An 18,763-nucleotide genomic window follows, 5' to 3' on the forward strand; every position below is an offset into this window, starting at 1 on the left:
CGAGAAAGCGTCACAGGCAATAAAAACACACACCACTCCCCGTTCATACCAGCCAGGATTCTCTATTTAGCTTCGATCGATCTACAATTCATTGTCCATCTCTCTCTCGTCAATCGATCTGTAATCTACCGTCGATCCATCTTCATCTCCCCGTCATCCTATAGACAGATAGATATACATACATAGGTATCTCTGTTCTCTTCATTCTTTTCTTAGTCTCTCTTAACAGTCGTCTTCCTCATATGAACTCTCTCGAACACTGTCCTCTCCTATCATGAGTCGTCCTCTTCAAGTTAACTCTTGGTAAGCTTTTACCTTCTCTCTTCTCATCGACTGTCTCCGACTGATTCTCTTCATCTTCCGCTTTTTCTTCCTACTATTCTCCGGCCTCATCCTCTTCCATCCATCCAACATGTTTCCATGATCTATCTTCAATCTATCTATCTATCCTTAACCTAATAATCTATCATTAGCCTCTCAACTTTAATGTATCTATCTATCTTTAATCTACGTACTCCTATCTGATCCTGTCTACACTATCTATCTCACTCTCCTAAACGAGCTAAAGTGTAGTACCTGAGGTCGATAAAGACATCTTGCCTATCGTTGGGAAGCATGTCGGAGAAATACAGATCTTCCCTTCCTCGGGAGAGAGAAAGAAACCATGGTCATAATCATACAGAAAAGACATCGTTTTCAGAGGTCCTTCAGAACAGCTTCCTCTTCTTCAGGTTGCTGTCGAAGTAGTTGGAGTCCCCCAACTAGTCCTATAGCTGCTACTCGACACCACCCGACAAATAGCAGCACCCTCCGATAGATATCTGTCTAAAGCACACTTTACTAGCATCGAAGTCACTTCATCTTCTCCCTTGTCTATCTTACCCTCTCATTCTGTACGTCCTGTCTCTATCTCAAATCTTATCTCTATATCTTTTGTCTCTATGTCTTCTCATACCACTGTACGGTGTGGGACAAAGGGATGCAGAGGTAAGAGGAGAGACAGAGAAAGAAAGAAAGAGACGAGACGGGAAGGAATGACGCTGTTTCTGAAGAAGTGTTTTGGTATTTTCTTGATTTCATCAGAAAAAACTATGCGTGCATGCATCCGTCCGTCCATCTGTCCATGCCTCTACCTCTTGCCCGTCGAATCTTGATGGAAACCGACTCTTTTTCCTTTCTTCTTCGCGTGTAAAGGAAACCATTCTTCACATTCATTCACTTATCTCTCTGTTTCTCTCTACCTTTCATTCATGACCCATAGAATGGAGATACGTATTTCACACTCACTAGTAGACCCAAGAGAAGACTCTGTCTATACATATGTAGACATATACTCAACAGATGACGATCTATTGAAGATACGAAACTGAAGATGGAATGTATCTGTCTATGTATGTATATATGTGTGTATGCGTGCATCTATCTACCTAACGTATATGTACATGATATATATGTAGTTAAATATGTATATATATATATATACTACACATGTACGTAGCTAGATAGATAGCTATCCTACATAGAGATCTATCCCCTTTCCGTATACAGAGGTCATGTAGAGTCACCCTCTGTCATCTCGTCTTCATCACCCTAACTGTCCCTGTCTCTTTCCTCTTCTCCTATCTTGAGATTGTCGATTCAACCACACACACATACGACCACTCCTACATCCTCTCTCGCCTTCTTTCTCTTCCCGAAGAAAGCTGTCGTCTCATAGATCAACACTTCGGAACCTGCTTTTCCTCTTCTGTCGCCGCTTGAACAAGGACAGCTCATCTAACTCACCAAATCAACATCTTCTTCTTCCCACCTGCTTTTCATGTTTTCTTCCTGAACATCCATCACTCTTTTTATCTACATCTATATAGAGACATACGTACATACGTGCACTCAGACGTATCTGTATGTTTGCTAGTGAAGAGATGATTTCTCTCCAAGTGTCTCAAGCATGCATGCATGATGAATGGACCCCGCATCCACCATGCATGCGCATGCACGCACGAGACTGAGAAGAACAAACGACGAGATGACCCAGAGAGGGAGATCGGGAAGAAAGGAAATGACATCTTGATAGATGAAAGTTGTTTAGTCAACATCTCTCTCCCCTCCCACGCGTAAGAAAAAGAAGAGTGCAGTCAGTCTCTCTCCATTCATGTACCCACATGCTTTTCATCTTATCCCCTTTCATTCGAGCATACCTCTGCTACTGAGAGGTAGCCGACTGATTTATGTACAAAGCATGGCATACGAGGCATCACACACGCATACACACATATTTCTTATGAAACACACGTACATTATGTAGGCGATTCTTATAATGATGATAATGATCATAGACTGACTCCCCGGGCGTACATGCAGCACTCTTCTTTCTCTCTTCACTACATTCTTCTTTTCGAGATCCCCCGCATCACTTGTGTGTCTTCCTTCATTTGTCTCTTTCTTCTTTCTCGGTCTTCATGAGCATCATGGGTCGGTCCTCTTTCTCTTCCGTTCTTTCTTTCAATCTTCTTTCCCGCGTCTTCTCTCCTCTTTCTTCTCTTCGAGAGGGCTCTCAACTGAAAGAGAAGAGAGATGGAGAACAAGCAAGCAAGCAAGCAAGCCGCGTGCTGCTTCCTCTTCCTCTCTTTTCTCTTGATAATGAAGAAGGGGAGAAGAAGATCTCTTATCGGCGTTGCGCATGAACAATGCATACGGAAAGAAGAGAGAACAGCAATAAATATCGAGCATGAAGATGAAATGGGGAGAAAGACGACGACGAAGAACAAGATAAATAAAATAACGAAGAAGAAGAAGAAAACAAGCCCGAAGATAACGAACTAACGCACTACTGATGTTCTTCAAGACTTACAAATCCCACGTACCCCTTCTTTCTCCTCTACACTCACAGCGCCAAAGAAGAGGAAAGGAAAGAAACCACAAGAAATAGCGAGATCCATCATAAGGAGGAGGAAAAGGAGACACGAAAGGAAGGATCGAGAGCACCTACCAAAAGCACCTGCAGCTACATGGGAAAAAACAACAACAGAAACAAGAAAGCCTTGAAAATAGAAGAAGAAGAAGAAAATCGACCCTTCTATCTAAAATCTAGTTCACTTCATTCGTTCACCTCTTCCTCTTCTCTTCTTTTTCTTTCCTTCTTCTCTTTCTATCTCCCGACTACTAAAATACTCATAGCATGGCTGACTTGCACAGAAGGAAAAAGACGATGAAGAAGAACAACAGAGAGAGACATGGGGGCTAACATCCATCCCCCCCCCCCTCCTTATCTCAGCTACATTCACATGGAAGAGATAAACATTCTTCAATCAAGGCTGCTTGCTCTTGTATGGGTTCGTAAAGACTCCTCCTCTCACTCTCTTGAACAACGAACGAGTCCTCATCCTACTCGCAACCTTCTCTCTTCTCCCTCCTCTTCTTATCAGTTCCTCGTCTATCTATACACTTCTCCACCTCTTCATCTTCTACTACGCTGTCTTTCTCCTTCTGATGTTTCCCCATTCTTTCGTTCTTGAAATTCTCTTCTTTCTCCAAGAGAAGGAAAAGATGAAGATGATGATGATGACCATGAAGAAGAAAAAAACGACTAAGATGAGAAGGAGAAGTTCCACACTCCTCCTACTGTCATGGCGACGACTGTGCACAACAACATAACCCCTGAAGACGGCGAAGCGAAAACACTCCCTGCCGTCTGAAGGAAGGAGAAAAGGACAGAACAAGAAAAGAAAGAAAGCTTGACAAAAAATATGCCACCAAGAAGAGAAGTGAAAGTGCAATGCGAAAGACAAGAGAAGAGAACGAAGGAGAGAGAGAAGAAAGAAGAAAAACAACATCCACCACTCAACATAAAATCAACGTTCTCCCTCTCTCTAGATAGTGAGAGGGAGAACGTTGATTCTGTAGATAGATAGATATAGATAGATAGATATAGATGGATAGATAGAGGAGGCAGTCGTCTATCATATGTACTGTGCACTAGAGAATATGTGATGAGACAGTTGTTGATACAATCGTAAGAGGTTCTGCACGTTTTCTTCAACAAGAGAAAGAAGACAGAATCGACTACTATCCCCTCTAAGAGAGGAAGACCAAAGCTTCTTTTCCTACGGTCTCATCGGCCCTTGATTGAAGTCTACTGGATCTGACCTATTCCACATAGACTTCTACTCCTACTCCTACGACCTAACACAATCCTGCTGCGTCCCCTCTTGATGTACGGGTGTCTACAAGACATAGGGGATACATCTATACAGATGAAAACATGCAAAACTTCTGATGAAAGTAGTAGAGGTCGTGGTAGTAGGTCTTACCCACGGACACGCACACACCTAAATCAAGACTGACTGGGATGAAAGACACAACACGGATGCATACTTCAACTGCTACAATCTTAATTTCTCTCTACAAGATTCAGACACTCTTCATTATTAAGATCTTGAGAAGGAAACCACAACAGAGGAGGGAGTTGACTACGAAGTCATCGAGGGCCTATCCACCAGTCGTCCACCACAACCCAACAGCGATACAAATCTCCCTGTATGTATCATCATAGCTAATGATGTCCTTGTTCTTTTCTCTGCTTTCTCTTTCTCTCCATTTCTCCCTCTTGTTAATCTTATGCTTACAAATGCTTTCGCTGCCGTCTTCTCAACGACCTCTGGATCTGTCACAAGCTCTGTGAGGTCATTGATAGGCGCGCCATCCGAACTTGCAACTAGCGCCACACTCGGGAAAGATGACGACGAAGAGCTTTCACTCTCGACAGATGCTGAGGCGTGTGAAGAGACAAATGAATGCTCATTGACAGAGGCAAGACTTGAAGATGAAGGACGATTGTGTTCAAGACCACCTCTCTTCTCTTCCTAAAAAGACAGAACAGTTGAAAAGGAAAGAAAAAGGGGAGAAAAACACGCACAGATGAAAAGATAGATAGATAGATTAAAAATAGTTTAAAGATAGATAGATAGATACAGTACAGGTATCATCATCACTACGAATCAGTGGGCTTCGACCAGACTCTTCCCCCAAGCTCATATGAAGGTCGAGATACAAAGATAAAGAATGTATGTAGTTGCTTGCAAGTGTATAAATACCTATGCGTATGGTTCAAGATACGCGAAAGGAATCAGTCTATGTGAGAAATGGAAGACTTAGACAGATTTAATACAAGAAAGAAGAGAACATGAAATGATATACCATCTGTCTCCTCTCACAAGCTAGACGAGATCTAGCAACTTCATAATCTAGCGGCAGGCATAGGCAGTGTAATGACAGCACATCACTACGATCAACAGTATCAATCCCCCTCCTCCTCGTCCTACCTTTTCTTGTTGTTGAACTTCAAGTGTAGATACACCCCCTGCTGATGAAGGGAGACCAGCAGAATAAGATGATGCGCCGGACGAAGAGAAGTCTGGATGACGAGGCTGAGGAGGTGGTGCTAGGAAGTTATCATTCGAAGCAAAGAAAACTCTCCAGCAATCTCTGTAGATCTCTTCAACGTATTTGGCGAATCTCTCCACGAGGCGTGTGTGATTCACAGGCTGAAAAGATTCATACGGCATCATGCAACAAAGAAAAGAACAAGAGAAGATACATGAAAGACGACCAAAGAAGGAACATCGGCAATGGATAGAAAAAGCTCAGTAGTGAGGAAAGCTTAAGAAGGTCGAAACATGTATGTATGTATGTAGATATAGACAGAGTACAGCACACACCCGAACATCGCCAGCTGTACATGCACCCCAACTGTCTCCCCTGCGCTGTAATACGGGATGGATGACAAGCCTAACCGCCCCGTCTGATGCGTTCGTTTCTTTCCTTGATGTTGGGAGCGCGCTCCGAAAGATAAATCTTTATGCAATGCTGTCTCCTTCCCTGTAAGCTGTTATGTCTACTGATATGTGACGACAAGGCAGCCTATTAGAGAACGCACCATATATCCGCCATACGTTTATATAACCTCATGGATGCAAAGTACACGTACACCCAGCCGCCTCATCTCATGTCTACACTAACTGCTGCTCTTATATCTCTGAAGATCAACATTGAGAAACTCTTGCTGTCCGCACATTCTTTCTCCTGACAGCACATATGAGATGACCTACAAACATCCATAGAGACACCCCCAAACGCCTATCTGCCTCTTCACCTATCTGTAATCTCTCCACACGCCACATCACACATTCTGCATATACATATGTATAGAGTAATCTATACGTATAGAGACGTACATACGTAAGAAGAAAAGGAGCGAGAAGGAAAGAGAAAAAAACAAAGACGACCAAGAAAGAGACACTTTGAGTTCGTCGACGACCATTACTATCCTCATGTTCGCTCCTCCTATATGAGCGAAGTATGAGTAGGGAAGCATAAGCCTTCGGTAGAAGAAGATTTCCCAGACTTACAAGCTGCCCTGTAACACCATCGGTGATTGTCCCATCCGCATTGAGAGTCTTATTATAAAACTCCGCAAAATCGACATCAGGTTTCGGTAGAAGAATCGTGAGAAGCTGTGCAGTTGTAGTGACAGCTGCCTGAGGTAGAAGGCTAGCCCAGACATCTAACACACGATCCCTGTACACATACACAATATGCATCATCACAATCACGTCGCAGATTCACCACCCACCTATGGACGATATATTTTGTACATATATCGCTCATAAATACATAGACATACGTATTCGGTATTTCCACTACATACGTATATATATATATATACGTATATAACTCTAAACCCTATACAGTCACTATTACGCGCCAGAAGTTCACTGTCTAATCGGCTCTATGAAGTCAGGACTGACGTCCATCACGTATACACACATGTATACATATATACATGTATCTGGGGAAAGAAAGACAGCGGGTTCAGAGGAAGTTAGACGCAATGTGAAGAAGCGTCTAGGTAGTAAAACGGTCCATGTTGCTCAGTCGTTCTCTCGTCATCGCTTTGGTTAGGAATGAGTAACTAGAAGTGTATGTACAGTATCCATCTACATATCTATACACATATACATAACCCTTTCTCTGAAAAAGCTTACACAGGTATCCCCTACAGACTCCTCCCTTCTCGTATTCTATGACACGAATACGTGACATCTACAGTATCACACACAGACATGCGCACACATGGTAATGTATACAGAACATCGCGCAATGAGAAAAATTATAATCCTAGGATGATGATGATGGTCAGGTGTACATGCACCCGAGTCATGAAGCGACGTAGCACTTCTCCGAATACTACTCTGACTACTGCTTGCATCGCCTCACTAAGTCATCATACCTTTGCTATTGCCTCCTATCACTGACGATTTTTTCTTCTCGCTATCTTCTATTCTCTTGACGCATCATCCGTATGACCTCAACAACTCAGAATAAACGCAGCAAGCCTAGCACACAGTCACAACATCGCTCCCTGTCTCCCTCTTTCTCACTCTTGTTCTCTTTCTTCTGTATCTCCAGTGTACCTACATGTACATGCCGCCTGACTGTACATTAGCCACATACGAACTCCTTCACTGTACGTCTAAACATATATATGGAGATAGACAGATATGTACCATGTAACAGAGAGAGAGCGAGAGACTTACGACATATCGAGGTAAGCGGCCCTGACGATGGAATCAACAAGCTCTTTATTTGCTTCATATTGAACCGTATCATTCTTCATGTTGAGCATCCTCAATCGACTCATAATCGCTGTAATCTTCGTCTTAATCGGGACAGCTTTGCCTCCTTCCTGATCATCATGAGAGTGTTCCCCCCCGTCTGCCCCCCCGTTCATACCTTTTCCGCCCGAGTGCTCTTCTTCATTCTTCTTCCACGGTAATTCTGCATGACTATCTCGGTCTAAGACATCTAGATGATGCGGTCGCTGCTGTTGCTGGTCGTCTCCTCTTCCTTCATCTCCAAATGGACCGTGTCCCTGACTAGATGCTTCTTCACCACCATCATGGGGAAACGGCCGATTGGGAGGTCTGCCACCATCATTGGGAGCAACGACCAGCGGCACACCAGCACTTGGCATCGAAGATCCTCGCTTCTCGTACTCTTCTAGAGGAGACAACGGGGGCTGCTGTTGAGAAGACGGAGGTTGTAAAACAAAAGGATCAGCCGCCATCATCTTGTTCTCACCACCTCCCTCTTGACCTGCGGGGTTCCTATCACTACCACCCACTATCACGTCCCCTCCAGCAGGGGGTACCACTTGGACAACTTGTGAAGAAGCAGGGGGTACCTGTGCCTGACCTGAAGGAGGTAAGGCTAAAGGAACAAAGGTCTGCTGCTGCAGCTGAGGGTTACTATTGCTTGAAGATGACTGATCTCCCGAAGAAGACGACGAAAAACCACCGGAGGCACTTCCATTGTTGGGCGTGTTCGTTGGGATAAAGACAGGCTGTGCACCTTGAGAGGGAGGTGTCCCTTGTGCCCCTGAAGCAGCTGGAGCTAAAGCTATCGGTCCTTGCGTCACAACAGGCACGCCTGGAGATGAAAGGACGCCTGCCATTGGTCCTGACGAGATAGGAACTCCAGGGGTCACCGCCGCGGTCGGGGATGGTGGTGCTGCAACGAGAAGAGGAGACGCACCACCAGCGACGATTGGCATTGCTCCTGCGGGTGTATTGACAGGTGGGAGATCTTGTACACCTTCTTGTGTGGTTTGTTGGATTTGTAAGAAAGCTGAAGGGGATTGCTGTGACGAGGAGGAACTATCACTTGCTGCTCCTTCTTTGCCATCTTTCTTTGCACCTTTCTTTTTCTTATGTTTCTGGAGCGGAAGAGCATTCATGAGTTTATTCTGTTCTCGTACATCGGTTGAAGGTTCAGAGTTTTGAAGCAGTCCCTGTATCTTGAAGAATCGAAACTTGTGGAACTTTTTATGTAGCTCAATCGCACGATCAACTAAGCCACCTTTCTCTAAGAGACGTCGTACAAACTCATGTGCGAATGTACCAATCGCATGCACGTAAGCTGTCACAGCATCGTCATCTGCGCCATCTAGATTCACACGAAAGATCAGATTTCCGTCATTTACAATAACGCTGGTTCCTAGCTCAGCCGCCTTGCCATTACCTAATCCACAGAGAATGGCCACCTGTTGGGTTCGTCTCTTCACCCAGACTTTCCGTATTTCTTCTGAGTTGAAAGCATTCAGACCTGCGACAGCACCTTTCCTGAAGTCCTCGAGAATGTTTGATGCTTCTTGATAGATATACCACAGCTGATCATCTAACACCTTACTATCCATAGCTTTCTTATATTCTTCAACAAGAACGTCGATAATCCCCCGGCGTGCAACAGCCTCTGATTTCGCCGATCCCTCAACTCCCCCTGGAGACGACGATGACGAGGAGGAAGCTTTCGATGGATCGGTATGACCTAGCCATGGCTGTGCTAACGTATGAGAGGACACGACGCTAGCTAGGCAGTTATTCCGGTTGATATATTTCTCCACAAGAACTTCATAGTCTCGACCACCGCATTTCAGATCATTTCCTGTGGCTGAAGAAGCGCCCGTACTACCGCTTTTCTTATCTTTGTCTTTATCGGATGTATGAATCTGACGACACATAGGAGAAGAAGAAGATGTCCCTGAACGAGCGGCTGCACACATCTCTTGGTTATCAGCACTCCTTTCAAGATTTTGTTTAAGAAGTTGCCATTGTGGAGATGAGGCCATTAGTGAAGAACCCCTCCCTTCTAATTCATCCTTGATCATCTGCTGCATAACTTCCTGAGCTTCACATTCATCTTCTGCATCTTGTTCGCCCTCTGTTAACACACTGTCATCGTCATCTTCTGCATCTTCACCATTCTCTGGAGAGGAAGAAGAACCAACTTGACTCGTCTCAGTCTGCTGATGTAGAGATACTAAGCTCTCTCTCATGCGGTTTCTTATATGGGTGGCATCTCCCAGGATCACATTCGATGAAGGCGGGAAGAGGAGGTAGAAAGAGAGAAGAAAGAAAAGAAGAAAGGAAAGAGCAGACACCTTCAGACATTTCAAAGAAGATAAAGAGGAAAAGAAAAACGGTCTCCAGCCTTTAAGAGCCATGATGGAAAGAAGAGAAAGAAAAGAAAAATGCAGGAGGAGAAAAAACCATGCGAAAGGGAAAGAACTTCTGTATGAGTGAAGGGACCGTCCTCCTTGTGCTGTAGAGGAGTATCGAAAGGGACGCTAATGTAATGAGGAGAGGGGTACGAGCTGTTGCCGATCCTGAAATGACTGAAGATACTTCTTTCTTTCCTTCTTCTCTGTCTCTTTTTCTCTTGTCTCATTCAGCGAGAGACTCGACGAACGAAGAAAGGAAGCACAAGAGAGATGATGATGAGGAAAAATGAAAGATAGTGGTGAAGGGGGAGAAAGTCCGATGCAACAGCAGGCAGGAATAGCATGTATGACTGACTACCTAGCGAGAGCAAGAAAAGAACAGAGTGTAAGAACGCGACGAAGCCGTCACTTCTATAGATCGACCTTCCATACTGCCGAGAAAGAGAAGAATGGAAAGAAAAATGAAGCAGGAAGGAAAAAGATGAGAGAGAAAGGAAGAAAGTCTGAGGATGAAGAAGAAGATGCTTCTACTGATGGAATAAAAGATGCCTTCCTTCCACTCTTCTTGAAGACTGAGAAAGGGTCGGTCTGGCTACTGCGGAAGAGTGACAGAGAAAAAGAACTCCCTCGCTTGAGAGACGGAAGACACCAATGGGAAGAGCGGCCCAGCGACAAAGATGAAGAAAAAATCAGGAGAATGTCTGTCTATCTGAGCCCGCCCCTGTGCCGAGACGACGCCAGTCAGATGGAGGAACATGCTATGCCTCTCTGCATGCAAAGAGAAAGAAAAAACCAAAAGAAAAACACATGGATGGACAGCTCAAAACCATCAACGAGGCAAACATACCTGCTCTGTAGAGGATCAGACGTCATGCTCTATATCAAGATGTACATGAGTGACTGCTGAATGCTTCTCTATGTACGTAGAATGAAGACGACTGGATGGAGAGACAATGGAGAACCACAAGTTCTCGGAGAGTGTATGGGTGGGTATTCGGTGGGCACGAAGACGACTGAATCATGAGAAGCTGTATATATATACCTCAGGAAGAATCATAAGGACTTGCATGGACATTCACGAAATTTGGGAAGAGTCTCTCTCTATAACGATACCAAACAGAGATATATAAAGAAGAGGTCGGCCATGCGGTTGATGCCTTTGTCACGCAATAGTAGCTAAGTGCAAAGAAAAAGAGAACCAGAACTAGTCCATCACAGAATGCATACAACAGAGTACCTCAGAATAAACCGGCTGGCATATGGCATATGTCACCTCGCCATGCCGTCTCTTTTAAGAGATTCGACCTCAATGAAAACCTCTCCCCATACAAGGAAAGAACGTGCGACACCGTAAAGAGATAGACACGAGAAAAACTGTCTCTCCTATTTTCCCTATCTATGTCGACTGTCGATGTATCATCCATCTATAAAGAGTCAGTGTATGTACGCCACCTACTATAGGTAACGAATCTGAATCGATAAGAAATGCCGTGGGAAAAGACCTTGCTTCCTCTGAAAGACTGTCTCGTCGGAAAACAGTTTTTCTGAACGGACAGAGGAACTCGATATTATGAGGTTTTATTTACCCCTACTCCCGTCCCGTAATTATCTCATATTACCCATAACTACACCTGTAGTACCTCCTAAGGTAAATAACAGAATAAAGCTAAGAGCCGCCCATAAATCTACATTATAGAGACGACGGGTTCACACCATGGCACAGATAGATTGCCCCGCACGCATACACTACCAGAGCTCGCCAAACGAGATCGGCCCTGGAAAAGCACAGAAGCACAAAAGGAATATCCAGTGAATGCAGACGTCGTTCCGTCTGACGATGAAAAAAATCACCAAGGAATGAAAACGATAATACATCGATACTACTGGTGCTAGGACAGCTAGCTACCGAACTCACCACTGTCAACCTGTGGAGAGGGGGTCGGTTCACATCAGTGTCGATGAAAAGGAAGGCGTGAAGTAACACAGCGCGGTGAAGAGATACGAGAGCTTTACGACAAGTTTACTGGCAAGATAAGGGAAGCTGAAAAGCTTTGTGCGTCTCAACAGAAGAAAAGAACACCCTAGCCTGCGAGCCCCGGTACCAGGAGTTGGAAAAGAAGCAGAAGAGGTGTAGCTGCTGTTCGGGAACACGACTACAACAGGAAAAGCAAGGGTAAAAGAACTAAGGCAATTTTCTCTCGCTTACCGGTACGATAGTCGAATTCCGTCGAAGAAGTTCGGAAAACAGTCGACCTCTAAAAAAGATTTCAAAAACCGGAAAAATCACCCCAGATTCGCGATGCGCATCATCATCACCGCATGGACCTTCCAGTACGCCTCGTACTGCTATGACGGGCAATGATGTATCGAACTATCCATCAATCCAACCGTCATCGGTACCCATCTCCGCCCTCTAGTCGGCGTGCCCTCCTCCCTTCTTGTAGGTAGGTAAGCCCCGCCGCCCCTCCCGCTGTCCCAACGGTAGTGGTGGTAGTCCTAGCATCGACGCCGGTTCCTCGGCTAGCTACGGAAGGGCCGCCGCGCCACAACAGCCCTAGCGCGTCCAAAGCGGGTGCAAGCACAACCAGCTACGGTGTGTTGTGTATGCTGTTTTCACTCCCCTGCTGTGTTTTTTTTCTTCACCTCCCCTCCGGTGTCTTTTTGGATTAAAAAGGATGGAAGGGCGAAGAACGTCTTTAGGCTCGAAAGATTATTAGCGTTATTTCCCCTCACCAGGCACTTGCTGATAGATTTAGGAGGGGGGGAAGGAAGGCAAACTCATTGTCGCGCCAATCACCACCACCCAGTTTTCGTGGCTGGCCAATAACAACACCCGTGACCCCCTCCTGCCGAAGGAAGAGAGAGCTCGCTTGCCGGACGGGTGTCCCTCGTCGGGCCGGCTCCCTATGCATGCCTTCACTCATTCATTTGTGCTTTTCACACGTTTTCTCTTTCATATCAAACTGTCCCACTGCATATCGTGGTGCCGTACTCCGGTCGCCAGGTGTCCGGGTTAGGGGAAATGACGCTACGGTAAGGATTCTGTGCAGAAATATTAGCCTTAGTGTCCTACACTACTGTGTTCGAGTCCAGCATGTCGCTGTGTTGGTCAGTTGCTCTCACCAGTGAATGTGTGGACGCCGTCGTAACACTATAGGAGCGGAGTCTGAGGAAGGGCGAGGACGATGCCGCACCCAGGAGGAGACACGGCGGCCGGCCCATCAGTGCAACTGGACCGAACCAGCCTCAGTCAGTAGAAGTCCAGCGTTACGAACCACTGCTTCGCCCGTGACGACACAGTAGCTCCGTAATTGACAAACTATTTCGCCTACACCCCGGCTGCGAATCATTGTTCGCATGCCAGCCTTGAGGAATGCTCGATCTCGTGCACCACCGAACCCACTGGTTACCCGGACTTCTGCAGTAGGCGAAGCCCTCTCTTACACTGGGTAAGGAAGCTAAGTAAGTCCGGCATTACAAATTACTGACTCACCCGTGACGGGACACGGCAGTTCCGTAATTGACAAAACTATCTCGCGTACGTACACCCCGACTGCGTATCGTTCGCAAGCCATCCTTGAGAACGTCGGATCTCGTGCACCACCGAACCCGCCGGTTACCCGAACCCCACTGTAGTAGGCGAACCCCTCTCTTGCACTGGGTAGGGGAGCTCAGGAAAAACCGAGTCAACCTCTGTCCCCACCTAGTCTCGCCGGTCATACTTCCCAGCAACAGCTGAACAGATTAGATTCTTTAGCAACACGCTCGTGCCCATTCTGAGCGAGACAACTTCCATGCCAAGAGTAATCTGCCGTCAGCGCCGCACTACCAACGCTCCAGTGTCATCGGGTCTGGCTGAGAATGCCAGCAGATCGCGCACCCGACGTGCACCCAACTTTGTGCCGATGCCTTCTCGGCCGGAACATGGCACCTTCCTTTCTCGGGGGGGGTGAAACGAATCGTTCCTTGACTGAGAAAGGTTTTCCGGAAACGTTCCGTTACTAACTGGGAAAAGCGACAACGGTACTACGAGACTCATTCGGTACTGCCCTTGTACTGCACGATACACTAAACCACACCACGCGATTTAGCGCACCATCCACTTCTGCACGGCGATGATTGTACGCACGCATGACAGACAAGTGCACTCCTACTCTATACTACCTGTGCCCACCCGGCATTCACCAGCAACAGAGAAAGTCTACACACTTCCCCTTTTTTACTCGGAGTCCGCGTTGGTTGTACCTTCCTCTTCTGACGTCTCCGTCTTCTCGGTCTCGTCCTCCGAGGTCTTGTCCCCGGCGACTGCCCCGAGGTCAGCGAGCACGTCTGATCCCTTGAGTATCTCCTCAAGAAGTTTCACAGTCTGTCCATCAAGGCCGCCAGAGCTGCTCAGGAGAGCCTCCATTTTTTTCTGGACCTCCTCCGGTGTCAAGGTTTCCAAACTCGCCAGTGCGTCGTCTGCAACCTTCTGGAGCTCCTCGGCGTCTAAATTCATTTCAGTCGCCATTTGCTGGACAACCTTTTCCATGGAGTTCTGGACTAGCTTGACATCGCTTCCCAGAACATCCTTAACAGTCTGCTTCTCCTCTGCGCGACACGCATGCAAAAAGACTGGATCAAAGGATTATTCCTACTTCGCCGTTTTCATTGAAACCGGCATTCCGTTACCCCCCCGAACTTGCGCCCCTGAGTGTACCACGGCCATACTAACCCCGCTCCGCCGGCTGCATACAAAAACAAGCACTAGTACTTTCTCACACTTCCTGCGTCAAATACACGAAGACCACAGGAACCCCGCAACGGAAGGTTAGACCGAGAAAGCGGTTACCACGTCACGCCAGTCGTACCGGATGCCGCGGAATGACCACCTGCGCTTTGCCGAATGGAACCTGTTGTCCTTAGGCCAGATGCACTAAGTAAGAACCGCTACAAAAGAGAGAGAGTGCTCCACTGAAACGTGCTGACTCGTGATAAGAAAACGCAGTACCTGAAGCGGCAGCGAAGCCGATGAGGGAACCGAAGACAAGGGCGGCGGCGACCTTCATTTTGAGTGGGGAGACAGAGTACTGAGGAAATGAAAATAACTCCTGAGATTTCAATGAAAAGTATAATGAAACTGATTCAAGATCAAATCAAAAATCAACGTTAGAAAAAACTGTAAGATCGAACGCACAATCCGACCAAACAATTGAAATGATGGGCAAGTTTAGGCCCATCCCTCCACCCTTTTCTGTTGTATCTCCTTCGCCTTCTCTTAGGCCTGGAGGAGAGAGAAGGAGCTCGGTCAGACCGTCATCATCACAAACCACCACAACAACGACGCGCAACTCCCAACCCACCGGTGATCCGATCGCCGCCCGAACAACAGCAACAGCTGCAACTAGGGACGGAACAAGACTGCTAACACGTAGTAGAACGAAAACAAACGGGTCGGCCGCGCTCCCTAACACGTCACTATAGTTAGCAACGTCCAGGGTTCTACCGATCGGCAGCCTCCCGATCGACTGACTGTCCCTCAGCCCGCGGGACTTGCTTCACCACCCTTCATAGCGACCAGGACGCCGGCAGGGCCACGGGAGAACAAGCAGCAACAGGGAAGGCAGCGCGGAAAGGTTCCGGCAGCACTCCTACTCCGATTCCCTCCGGTTGTTGCCTTCTTATCTTGGTTCCTGTTGTGTATCTCTCTCTCAAACACCCTCTCGCTGCCTGACGGCTGGCAGAAAGAAGAAAGACTTGCGTCCTCCGGAGTTGGTCTAGTATGTACCGCACCGTTCTCTGCCGAGAAGCTCCTGCTGATCCTTGTACAGATCCGCGTAGGGGGCACGCTTATTAGAGAAACGTTGGTCGCCCTCCGGTAGGGAGTATAAAGAAAATCCCCGACGATGATGATGGTTAGAGAATCACGTTCTTGAATTTCTCTGCTTAGTTGGACCTGCCCTTTCGTACCCGGGCCTTTCCCACAACGCTGACCGGTCCGACGTTAGTCGCACTAGCCTTTCTACCATCAGTTTGTAGATAATATAGAGCACAGACAAGGAATCTGTCGTTTTCTGTCTTGGCTCCCTTGCGGGCACCGCCAACGGCGTCGTCACGCGACAGCGGTAGGAAGTTCAGCCGGGCAAGGACGCTCCGGTGTTAAACTGGAGTTGAAGAACCGACGGGGACGACTGAGAGGGGTAGAATGAAGGATTTGAGGAGATGGAACATTCAACCGCCAGGTATAACGTTGTAGGAATGAAGCCCATCCCCTTGTATTGTTAGGGTGTACCTTTGATTTCGGATGTTTTTCTCGTTTTTTTTTCTCTCGGGTTCTTGTCGCAGTAGATTCACAAGCCTTTTCGGAAGAGAGCTGATGTAAGCGAGGAGCCGTCTTCCGCTTTCGCGCGTACAGAGGTGAGATAGAGGTTCGAGTGCCGGGGGCTTTCTTCTTTCACCGGGGAAACGGTAGAATTACAGAACACATGATTTGATATAGCTGCGATGCGAAAAGAGGTCCCCCGTCTGATTGTATCTTCATTGTAGTTCGTTCATGACTATATTATTTGCTACCAGGAAAATATGCTATTCCAATACTAGTCTTATTCGTATTATTGTGCTAGGGGTGATAACACTGGAGACAGGGCCATCTATAAGCTTCTTCCGGGCGCTTCGATACTTCGGTGACATTCCTTGTTCCTAGTTGCGTTGACGCCTACGCGGCTACGAGAGAGAGAAGGGGCAGGCCTTTGCCGCAGGGAGCCAAGCGCGGCAGTTAGGTCGTCAGCCATCAAAGGGTTGACCGCCGTTCTATCTTTGAACAGAAGGAACAACAGACCACGAAGACGGAGAACTGGATAGTGAAGAGAGAGCGGCTTTCTCCGGATCTTTATTTGCAGCTGAAGTATCTCTTCTCTGCATCATCTTGTACTTGTGTATTCTTCCTTACATTGTTCTGCTCGTTCATAGCTACCCACTTCGCTGCCCGCTGGTTTGAGAGCTCGCATACGGGGACGAGGAGGAGAATATCTTCTGTCTGGGTGACTGACTCATTCCTGAGAAAAGACGTTCTCGACAGTAAGCTGCGTCTTGATATCTTACCTTTTTTGTCTTTTCATCTCGATGTCCAGCGCACCTCACTCTGTCTGTCAGCTTCATCACAGATACAACAATGACGGCGAGTTTTCGCTTATCCGGCTCTTCACATCTTTTCTTTTGATAACGAGGAACGGACCAACAGCAACACAATCGATCGTCAATCTGCTGAGCTCTTCCTTGCTTTCTAGTTTTTTTCTGGGGAGAAAAAAACTAGGAGATTGACTATCGCCCGCTATCTTTTTCAAGGACACCTAGGGACTCTTTCTTCCTCTTTTTCGAGTCTTGAGAGGCAGTAGCTGTCACTGTAATGTCTATCCAAAGAAAAGAGAACACATTGAATTCAGGTCTGACAACAGTAATGCTCTTCTACGCTCACGCCGGTTCACAAGCGTCTATCATTATCAACCTTCATCCTTTCTTTTTCTCTCTTTTTCTGCTTTCTAGTCACTAATCCGATTTCTATGTCTCCGCATGCTCTCTGGTACACAGGGAGAGTTTCCCTTTTCTCTATCAGTGTTAAACACGATTGCGATGGCAACAAGGGCCGCTTGAGCACCAGCGACAGTAGAGGCACGGCGGTATGCTCTGACTCTGACCCCTTCACGTGGGCCTCCCTGAAGGAACTTCGTCCCTTCTGGTTGCCCGTTACGACTGCCAATGAATGTAGTTGCCCGTTCTGTGCTCTCCTTTCTGCTAATTATGCCCAATTCCCTCATCCCGTTCTTGGTCAGGGTTTATCTTTTACAATCTTCCGTAAAACGTTCTCGAGCCGCGTGTGTTCATCGGTGTTGGACAGCCTCCCGAATGCACAGTACCAGCTCTTGTCCGTTGCCGGACCACCACCCGTAACTGGTAAGGTGGGTGCCAAAAAACTGTCTATTGCAGCTCCTACACTAATTTCTTTTCTTCTTTGCCTTTGTCGTGCAGACCCCATTCTGGTGTCCCTCTTGATCCCTTCACAGCCCCGTCTCTACACTCTTTAGCTCTCTGTACCCCGCGGGTAGACAATCCCCTGAAGCATCAGGAGCCTCTTGAGCTCCTCCCGTAGTACTTGCACTCATTCGTTCGTCTTATTGTTGTCGGGCGAAGAGCGATGAAGCTGACGCCCTGGGAGGTTGAAGGAAAGAAGAGGGGCGCTCACAGAAACTGGAAGCGACAGCTTCTTCCCGCCACTCTCAATACAAAGAACATCAAGAAAAGAGACGAGGAACTAAATTAACAAGAAAGGAACGCTTTCTCTGTCTCCCGGACAACAGTAGAGCGTAGCTCCGTAGGGTCCGGTCGAGAACGAACCTCGACCGAGGGAGTCGCGCTGGGTCTAGACGGTGCGGCAGTTGACTTCCCGTCAACTGAGTCAACCTGCCTGAGGAGATCAACCCGTGCATAGACTAAACTCTGTTCACTCCAATTACTCAAAGCCCAAAACTTCAATCGCTGAAAACACTTGGGGCTTCTGCACACAAGACTCCATCGATGCTAACTGATTAGGTGCAACCTCGAGTGGCTCCCCGCAAGCAAGAGAACTACGGGAACTGCGGACGCAACGGCGATTCCAGAGGGGATGGTATCCGACAGGTGAGAGTCTCGTCTACATTGCGTTCCCCGTTGTGATAAAGGTAGGGACGCTCG

At 47.1% G+C, this 18,763-nt stretch overlaps 2 protein-coding genes across 2 annotated transcripts; one reads left to right on the plus strand and one right to left on the minus strand.

Moving 5' to 3' along the window:
- Window positions 1–2,141: 2,141 nt before the first annotated feature.
- CSUI_004997 (gpi-anchored micronemal antigen) lies at window positions 2,142–15,878 on the minus strand. The gene is made up of 7 exons (XM_068065178.1): window positions 15,048–15,878; window positions 12,264–14,647; window positions 7,596–10,825; window positions 6,408–6,576; window positions 5,322–5,543; window positions 4,626–4,862; window positions 2,142–3,691 (listed from the first exon to the last, which is right to left on the minus strand). Exons 3-7 carry the CDS (start codon window positions 10,058–10,060, stop codon window positions 3,587–3,589), a joined length of 3,198 nt encoding a protein of 1,065 aa, XP_067922850.1. The 5' UTR covers window positions 10,061–10,825; window positions 12,264–14,647; window positions 15,048–15,878; the 3' UTR covers window positions 2,142–3,586.
- CSUI_004998 (uncharacterized protein) lies at window positions 15,320–18,182 on the plus strand (the record flags this gene model as incomplete). The annotated part of the gene is made up of 3 exons (XM_068065179.1): window positions 15,320–15,519; window positions 16,382–16,414; window positions 18,062–18,182. Coding segments are annotated over 3 exons (354 nt in total), but the record flags the coding sequence as incomplete, so codon positions are not given.
- Between the last annotated feature and the right edge of the window lie 581 nt (window positions 18,183–18,763).

Source organism: Cystoisospora suis (genome assembly GCF_002600585.1).
Source record: "Cystoisospora suis strain Wien I chromosome Unknown contig_2395, whole genome shotgun sequence".
In the NCBI taxonomy this organism is placed as follows: domain Eukaryota; phylum Apicomplexa; class Conoidasida; order Eucoccidiorida; family Sarcocystidae; genus Cystoisospora; species Cystoisospora suis.